The sequence below is a fragment of the Sceloporus undulatus genome, chromosome 4, assembly GCF_019175285.1.
Source record: "Sceloporus undulatus isolate JIND9_A2432 ecotype Alabama chromosome 4, SceUnd_v1.1, whole genome shotgun sequence".
NCBI classification, from domain to species: Eukaryota; Metazoa; Chordata; class Lepidosauria; order Squamata; family Phrynosomatidae; genus Sceloporus; species Sceloporus undulatus.
In genome coordinates, this window is record NC_056525.1 from 85,386,729 (window position 1) to 85,396,486 (window position 9,758).

Here is a 9,758-nt window from a genome sequence, read left to right on the forward strand (position 1 = left end):
GGCTAATCATAGCAAAGGATGGTTTGGGCTGTCCAAAGGTTCTGTCTGTTTTTAGTTTCATTGGCCTCTTGACTAACAAAGGTATTTTTGACTGTATCTTGACCTTTCTGGCAATCGATTTCACTGTTAATCATTAGTACCTAGCTAAGCATCATTTACTGAAAAATGTGTGGCTCACTGTTTGCACAGACGAGAAACAATGGCAGTCAAGGCTACAGATTATAGAAAATATATACTTTATAGTAAGGCAGTCCTCTGAAAAAGTGATGGCCCCCAGAGCATTGCTACACAGTATTTTTGGTTCCAATGGGAGGAGTTTCTCTGGCTTTCAGGCCTACATGAGGAGTTGTTGAGAGATCCATACAGGCCCAAGGCTGCAGATTACCCTTGATGAGAATGAATATAGGTTAAGCCAACTCCTGCTCTTGCTAAAATGAATTACAATTTAAAATCTGCTGTATGGCCAAAATACTTTATTGCCCCACACAATCATGATTGTTTCAGGGGCATATAACCATGAAAAGTATCCTAGGATGGCTACAAGTTATATAGTCCAGTGTGAAGATATAACAAATGGCTGAGACCTGCCACAAACAGTTTTGTATCTCTACATATTTGGGTTAGACATTTAACACTGATTACAACGCATATTTTAATTCTGATTTAAGAAGATGGCTGTGAAATAAGGCAATGTTACTACTATGTTGAGCAAACTGGACATAAGCATTCTGAATTTTGTACAATCAATTACTGATTTAGTAATGCCTAGGACCACTAAAATGCAATTGTTTTGAACTTTAACCACAGGCAATATTGCTTTGTTTCCATTTATCAAAACCAAGCAAAACAGGTTCCCCTTATTCCTATTTGACATAAAGGATAAAAGGAAGACTTGTTCTAAGCCACCCAGGAAACCCAAACCTGGGGCTTTCCCCTACTCTGTGCCCCACTAGTTTAATTGCGATGGATTTAATAAAATAAGAGTGTGTGAGCACTGATCTCATCTGTTACCAGATTTCCTCTCCAAATTTAAACTTACATTTTACATCCAGTTTAGAAACATAAACACAATGACATGCTGTTGGGTCTAAGACTGCTATGAAATAGGATTATAAAGATAGCAAGTAATGGAAATTTTGAAAAAGCTTCCTCTACTATTGCTTCAGATGCAGTTTTTGAACATATCATTTGTTTTTGGAGTTTTCGGATCAAACTATTTTGAACTTGATAGATGGGCTGCAAGGCAACATTTTCATGGAGATAAAACTACAGTGGTGCCTCGGGATACGAAATTAATTCGTTCCGCCATTCCTTTCGTAACCCGAAAATTTCGTAACCCGAAATACTCCGTTAGCACTGGAAAGCCTATAGCAGCATTTGAATTTCGCGCCGAAATGAATTTCGTAACCCGAAAAATATTTCGTAACCCGAAACAGTTTTTGCCAATCCGACTTTTTCGTATCCCGGAAATTTCGTAACGCGATCATTTCGTATCCCGAGGCACCACTGTATTTGGAACTGTTGGGAAATACCTTAATTGCTGGACAGTTGTTTCATTAATAGCTCTGATATCCTTTTCCACCAGCAGAATAATTTCAGAAGGAGATAGGTAATGTTCTTTCTAATCAGAGTATCACAACAGGCCATCTTGCCTTATTTCTCAGTGTCTCATGGATAAGATACAGAAGTCATACATATGCATATAATTCAGTTTTGCCACAATTCTGTTTTAAAGGGGAGAAAATTGTACCTTAATGAATACACATTCAGTCTAAGCCCAGTGTCCCACAGAGATGGAAATTTCAAATTACTCAATTACTGATCTGAGCATGGAGAATCAGTAATTAGAGGAAAAGGCAACAGTATTTGTAAACTATGCCCAAACCACACACCTCTTTTCAGAGTATTACAAATATATGTGTTTGAATGTGAAGCTTATGCAGGATTTCTTAAAACAGTCTTAGGAGTTATTAACATTAGCTGCATTTAAAAAATACATATATATGTATGTTTACAATATTTCTGAACTTGGGAAGTAACTTGTGAAAACTGTATTTTGTGACACAGATATACAGTGGGGCTCTAACCATCAATGGGGGTTTGGTGATGCCCTCTGCAAATGGGAAAAACTTGGGAGCTCAAGCCCATATTAGTCAGTGGTTGCCAATGTGCACACAGTAGTGCATCCATGGATGTGCATAGCCATTGACTGATATGGTGCGAGATGATCCATAAGAGCTCCAATCCACAGATGGCTAGCCCATCAATATGATAGGCCCACTGTATTGCCAATTCTATTGGGAATGTTTCATTTTTTTTAAGATGTTCGATGAAAATTTGATATACCAATTGTGTCTCCCTTATCCATAATGCTTGGGACCAGAAGTGTTTCAGATTTTGTAATACTTCCCAGCCACCCACTTCTGTCTTTTGAATGAACAGCCATGAGTGACTTCACCATCACCACAAAGGTGGAGGTCAGCGGCTAGAGGACTCCCTGGAGTTCTCCTGTACAATAATCAGGTCCCTTTACAATAATCAGGTCCCTTATATAAAATGAAAAGGTACAGTATTTGTGGGCTGCAGGAGAAATGGTTGGAGAGAGCAACTTGGATTTTGGGCTGCCCATCAGTGCGCAGACTCTTCCTGGATCCCATCGCCCACAAGCTTCTGGTGCTGCTTGTCTCCTCCCAGCCTGCCTCTCACCACCTTCCCTTGCTACCACTGCTATCCCAGTCACCGGAAAGTTTGCTCCATTTTTCATGCATTTTTTTAAAAAGCAGATTTTTGAAATTTCCTCCTGTCTCTTTCCAGCTGTCTTTTCCTGTAGCATTGCATCTCTCATGTCACTCTGCAGCCTGCACCATTTTGTTATATATAAGAGACCCGACTACTGTACAGGAGATCTCTAGGGAGTCCTCCAGCCACCTGTTTCCACCTTCGAAGCAGCGGCGATGCTCCTGGTCATTTGTTCATATCTATCTCCAGCCTTGAGTCCCTCTCCTGTCTCACAAATGTACATACTGTACTATAGTATCTGTGTTGTAATTCCAAATGTTTTGGATCTTAAATCATTTTGGATTTTTGAATTTTGGACTCAAACTGTACTAAATAGAGCAATGAATTGTATTTATGCAGAAAAAATGGCAAATTCAAATAATGGCTATAGAACATAGAAGCTTGATGGATGGAAGAAAAACATGGTGATATCTAAAAAAAATGACATGTTACGGTACTTAAGCTATAGCCTTTGGGCTCTATCATATTAAGTTTGTAAAAGACGAAGAAATAATTCAGATGATTTTAAATGTTTTTATTTGTAACAGTATTACATGGTGTGTTACAGAAATTAATGGAAAATTTCTAAAAATTTGTTGTTTTTCTGCTGAATGCATTATACATAAAGTTAAGAAAAGAAGATGCTCAACAAATGTTAACAAATGGTTTTCCTCTGAGGTAAAGTTAAAGTAGATCTAGAAATGTACTGCAAAACAGTCAATTTTATCTTTCTTTTCTTTATTAAAAAAATACATGTTGGAATGCAGAAATCAAAATGGAATCAAAATAGAGAGTAAACATCTTTGCAAAGAAGGTGCCCAGTACATTATTTGATTATTTCGTCAGACAACTGAATGACTGTCAAAATATTTGAATGACATGGTAGGAATCAAGAAACTACTGGAGACAATACAGGATAGTGGGTGGGGTTCCCTGGTTTAAAATGTAAAGTGACAAATTTAGTGGTAGTGGGGAAAAGGAAAGCTTGTTGGCGTCCCTGGACATTTTACTTATCTACAAAATGGACACAGTGCAGGTTTCCAAAATCTGTTGCTTCTTGGCTATGGCAAAAAGGAATTGTCTAATGATTGATAATTCCCATTTCAAAGAAAACAGTCAATGTTTAAATTAAGCCAATTTCCTCATGAATTCTGTTCATGAAATCTCAACTCTATTTCATATGCTACCAGTACTCTCCCCGCCCAACATCCTGGGCAAGTCCAGCAGAGCCCTATAATCACAGATGTCTCCAAGGAACTGATGGAACTCTGGTATAAATGATTTACCCAATAACTGAAAATCCAGTGATCACAGTATATGATAAAGGTTGATTAATTAAGAACTGAAATTCCATATTTTATTGTCTGATATTCCAAGACAAAAATGGTAAAGAGCTTTGCAATGGAAGAACATAAATTTTCTTTTTCAAACCAATACTTGAAAGATTCTTTAAAAAGAGATGCCCTGTGGAATGTTTTTGATTAGGCCCAAAACTGACAGTACATTTGAAATCCTATACAGAAAATGCATTTTGGATCTCAATTTCAATGTGAACTTTCTAGAAAGATCCAACCATGACAAAAAGGGATTTAACTGGAATAGAGAATGCATTAGCTCTCACTTATGGGTTGATTTAAGAGGACATTATCTTCCGTGTTAAAACGCAAGTTTCTTTGCCATATCTACTTCAGTAAGGTCTGTTGTTAACACCACCAAATCATTATCTCAATTCAGCTTTTGGCTACATGTGGAAAATGCTTTCAAGTAAACGATTCAAACATATGGGAATACACAACTTCAGGCCTACATAAATCAATGGATATCACACAGGAATCTTGGCGTTTTAATTTTTTTAAAAAAACACTGCATAATGCTTAAAACAATTTGTTATTTGAGTTCATTTCCCCCTTAGTGCTAAACCACTAAAATTCAATATATCTGCATAGGAACATCAGGAAAAGACATTTGACCTGTATAACAATTCTTTGTAGGGCAAAAATATATAGATTCTGTATGCAAATCATGTGCTAAGCATAGGAACCAAACACTGCATTTCCTCTTACATAAATGTTTTAAAAAAACCTAAGAGTTTTAAAAAAGTTGTTTCTGGTTTGTATGTAAACAGTTTTTGTTGTTGTTTGTTGTTATTATGATATGGTCATGAAATATGACTTCTCCCCCCTTAATGTAGAACATGTACTAACATTTGTGTGATAAAAGCAAGATAAATCATGTGACCCACCCCCTATCAACATTACTGTTTGCTGATAACCTAACTGCCACTGGTATAAGCATTTAAGCTTCAGCCCACACCATAAGGACGTGAAGAAGGAAAAAAACTGCGGTGATGCAAGAACCACAAACAGGGGGTTTCCACGCTTCCAGAGTACCTTTGCTACCTTCTCTACAGTGTCATGGCATTATGAAAAGAATTCTCCTAACATTTATATTTACAAAAAAAACCCAAACCCAAATCAAACAAACAAAGGAAAAAACCCTGGCAAATTTCATTCAAACTCCTTAAAGCCATTTCCCCTTAAACATTTAAAGAGTTTAACAGTAAGATTTTTTTTAATTTCAAGTTATAAAATAAAAATCCCATTTGCGTTTTTATTCTGATGTACAAAAAGTGGTAAAGATGAGCAATCTGATCACGGAATCTGTTCATTATTTCAAAATTCATGCCATCTCCATCTTGGTAATAAAGTCCATCCCAATCGAATCCAGAAGTACACTGGAAGTATTTGGCAAACAATTTTTTCTCTCTTCAAAAATGGCACACAGAGAAGAAGAAAAACACTTGTCTGCATAGCATTACAGCAGCAAGATATCAAAGAAATAAAAAATATTCCTTTACTGGTCTTTGTTTCAAGAGGTCCCTAGGAAATAATACATTGCTTGTCTTTTTTTCTCCCCATCAAAACATTTGATGTCCTTTTCTACCCACAGCAGGAGTATTCAAAACAGAAAAGCAGCATTTCATCTCTTTGATGTAGTGGAAATTAAAAGGTCCATTTGGCAATATTTTCTAATCAAGATGGATAATCAGCAGAATGGCGTATTCCATGGTTTCAAGTTAAGTATTATTTTCACAGGAGGCATTTTGCTGCTAGAACGTGTTCACCAATTTTGAAGAAGGGCAGGGGGAAGAAACACTCAGATACTTCCCCCTTTCAAATATGCCATTATGGAGGGGCTTAAAAGGGAAAGAAATACAGCAAGATTAGTCTGTCATGGTGATAAAAGAAGCCACCATATAATCCACATGTGCATCCATGCAGCTCAATAGCTGTTGACATCATGATGTGTTTGCTGTCTGCATGTTCTCTATATTATTAAACAAAGAGGAGTTATTTAGTAGATTTGCATAACCTACTTTTCATTATGTGGTGCTCTAAAAATGGTGAAAGTTGACAAGGAGTAAAAAAATGTTTGGATGACTGAAATGTTAAAGAAGGAGTGAATGATTCTGTTTCAAAAAGAGGATTTTTTTTTTTTTTGTAAAGTGATGCTTTTTCCAAAGAGTTGCCATTGGTTGCCAAAACATCTTGCTTGCTCAACTAATCCAGTGAAGTTAATTCTCCTTGATTAGATGGGATCAACACAGAAAATATGGGAGCCAAAGGCCTGTCAAGGCTGTAGTTTTCCTTTTGAGTTTTGAAGCACCACAAGCGTGGGTCAACACTATTTCTTAGGTCTGCTGATCTGGGCATAGAGTGGTTCTCTCTCCTGGGGACAGTGGAAAGAAAATTGAACAGACATATTCCAAGTCATTTTGATGTGAAAAGCAAACATTGCAAAAAGAGGTAAAGGAGATAAAGTGCAGAGGAACTGGCATTTTTATTCTATTATTTTGAATTATGATGGCACCCAGAGGAAGATGGTACAAAAAGAAAAATACACTATGATAATTTTGCAATACAGGCATTTGCTAGAATGATGTAGAGCCATCAATAACACCAATGCACCACATACCACTTTAGCATTCCATGATGTAATGTAAAATTAACTCAGTTATGCTAGACTTACCTTCAAAACTACTATGGAGTAAACAATGTTGACATGTTTGACTGCAAATATCAAGCTGTGTGAAACAAACTGTTGTGATGAAAATAAAGATAGCATGAGGTTTAAATCCAACTGCTAGCCCCAACTAGATTACAGCTATTGAATCTACAGGATTTATAGAAGTCTTTAACAATCAGTTCAATGGGTCTACCTTAGATGGCATTAGCAACTGATTTATGCCTTTGACTATAGGTCACCAAATCTGGAGTCTAGCATGGCCAGTGGCTTTGTTAAAGAGCCAAAAGATAGATTTTCCAAATTCTGGTGTTAAGCCTGCAGGAATGCAAGTGACATTTTGCAAAACTGGAAAGCAAGAGTATAATGCTGTTCTTTGGAATTTATTTTTACTAATTACTAAAATCAAATGTGTAATGCAATTATGTTCTTCTATGCATAATTCCTATAAATCCAGGTATGCTTGCTTCTTGCCTTTCCTTTTGGTTTAGACTATCTACCCATGAATATATCATATATATCATCTTCAATAGACTATATGACAGGGATGGGACCATGAAACCCTCTAGATAATGTTGGATAACAATAGCCCAAGCCAGAAGACCCAATGGAGAGGAATTCTGGGACTTAAGGCCAACATAATAATGTGGAGGGCTGCATGATTCCCACCCCTACTATAAAATTTATTTTATTACTTTTTATGTTTATGGAATTGTTTTGTGAAGTTTTGCTTTCTTGGTGGTAATCCTCAACTGGATGCAGGGGCAGTGTGCTTTACATTCTAATATGTACATACTTTTTTTTTTAAGCAGGGAAAAAGACAAAGACTCACATCCCATCTCTTAAGAATCTACAATACTTAAGCAGAGAAGCATGGACTCATAATATCCCAAGCCTAACCTCCAGTATAGAACAGTGGATTTTATGTCTACCAAGGATTCCTGATGTCATGCCCACATGAGAGGGATGCTCCAGTTAGGTAGTGTTCAAGTACCCTGAGTCTGAGGGTAGGGAGGAACTGGCTGCCCCTGTGCTTTGGTACCAAAGACATAGGAAACTATAATCATGGATAGAGACAGAGTTACTGTAGAGTTGGACAAGAAAGCCACCTCCTTCTCTGACTGTGGACATGATGCTGCATATCCATCAAGAGTGTTCTGCTCCAAGGAAGGCTGGCATTTGTTCATTTCATTGAACTTATATCCTACTTCCTACACTCTACTTACATCCTACTTCCTCTCCTCTCAGCCTGGACTCAATGAGGCTTACAATTTAAAACAAATACAATACAGAGAAAACTATTAAAATGCAATGAAACTATTGCTAACGTTTAAAAAAAATAAAACATACATTCAGTATTTTTAAAATAAAAGTAAAGAACCTGACAACAGCCATTTGGACCTCAAAAGCCATAAAATCCCAGAGTCTACAAGCAGCCACTGAGAAGGCCCCATCTTGCATCTGCATAGATGAGTCTGTGAAGGGATTGAGAGGAGGGCATCTCCTGAAGATGTCAAGGGCCAGACAGACTCATAAGGGAAGAGATGGGCTGTAGCTGGACTTATGCAATACAAGGCTTTATAGATCAAAAACCAGCATGTTAGCCTGTGCTTGGAAACATATGTTCACCCTGTAGGCCTCCTTATGAGGAGTTGCTTTCTTGAGAACAAATCGTCTCCATGAGAGAAAGAGATCTCAGGGAGGAAGGAAATAGATTACACATGAGTCTTGGGTTGCATCTTCAACTGCACAGCAGCATATAAACTTTACTTTAATCAGAATTCAGGGCTTGACACTGGATAACTGAATTGTTGGGAAAAACTACAGACTTTTGGCCGTTTCACACTAGACAGCTACAACACTATAATTCCACATTAACTGCCATGGCAGCATCCTATGGAATCCCAGGATTTGTAGTTTGGTAAGGTACTGTAGTTCTCTGGCTAAGAGTTCTAAACGCCCCTCCCTACATAACTAATCTAGAATTCCATAGGACTGAACCGCTGCTGTTAACTTGGAATCATAGTGATGTAATTGGGTAGTGTGATGGAAAACCATGAGTGGACAACTAATATTAGTTGGGGGTGCATTGCCCTCTCCTGAAACCTTGGAGGATTGCACCCTCTGAAATAAAATTAGACTCCTCCTCAAATGCCCTTAAGGGCCACAGGGGGACAATTTCACTATATTCAGTGCTCTCTCATTGTTATTTTAGGACCTGAAGGAGCTTTTTTTCCCCCCAACAGGAGATGACCTAGATTCTGGGTTACCTCCTGCTGAAAACAAGTTTCTTCTGGATTTCAAACATCCAGAGGGGGCATGGAAATCAGCCTCCCTAACCCCTAGTGGGTGTTCGGGTGAATTCAGGGGGAACATGGATCACAGAAATGGCACTGAGGTTGCATGCCATCTTCTGGTAAGCTCTTCCCCACCCCTCTTGTAAACCAAAATATTTGAGTGCTTTCAGCATAGGGATGAATAGATGTCTTTGGTATACCTATTGACTACCCCCTGGTGGTTTAGGATTTATTCTTTGGGAGAGTGGCTAGTGAAATCTAGTATTATCTGCTGCTTGCCTATTTTGGGGAGTGGGCAGGCTATAATTTAATTGGGTTTATTGTGCTTTCAAAAAGGTTGTCAGCATGTGGTGCTAATAATGCCTCAGCAGAAAAAGAAGAGGTTGGTGTTTCCTTCTGTGGTATTCTTGAGCCCTTGACCCTGTTTGCTGTTCCTAATATCCTTGTCTCTTGGTCAGACCCTGGACAGATAATTAACTTTGGCTCTAAATAACCCTCCTCACTTGGGTTTATTAGACTCTAGTAGGACTCTTTGTTTTGATTGTGCGTCTTTTTTTGGACCGTATAATTAACTTTGGCTCTAAATAACCCTCCTCACTTGGGTTTATTAGACTCTAGTAGGACTCTTTGTTTTGATTGTGCGTCTTTTTTTGGACCGTA

At 37.9% G+C, this 9,758-nt stretch overlaps 1 protein-coding gene and 1 long non-coding RNA gene across 11 annotated transcripts in view; one reads left to right on the plus strand and one right to left on the minus strand.

Moving 5' to 3' along the window:
- Positions 1–9,758, plus strand: part of LOC121928835 — a 38,792-nt gene that overhangs the window by 2,209 nt on the left and 26,825 nt on the right. Inside the window, exon 2 of the long non-coding RNA XR_006103583.1 lies at positions 5,728–9,217. This is a non-coding gene — a long non-coding RNA (uncharacterized LOC121928835). The remainder of the gene's footprint in view (positions 1–5,727; positions 9,218–9,758) is intronic.
- Positions 3,299–9,758, minus strand: part of DAB1 (DAB adaptor protein 1) — a 416,141-nt gene continuing 409,681 nt past the window's right edge. For all 10 annotated transcript variants that reach the window (XM_042464067.1, XM_042464076.1, XM_042464077.1 and 7 more), the window contains one exon: positions 3,299–6,507. Coding sequence is in view for 1 of the 10 variants with exons in the window: in XM_042464070.1 (XP_042320004.1) it covers positions 6,463–6,507 (45 nt within the window). In the remaining 9 variants the exon portion in view is untranslated. The remainder of the gene's footprint in view (positions 6,508–9,758) is intronic.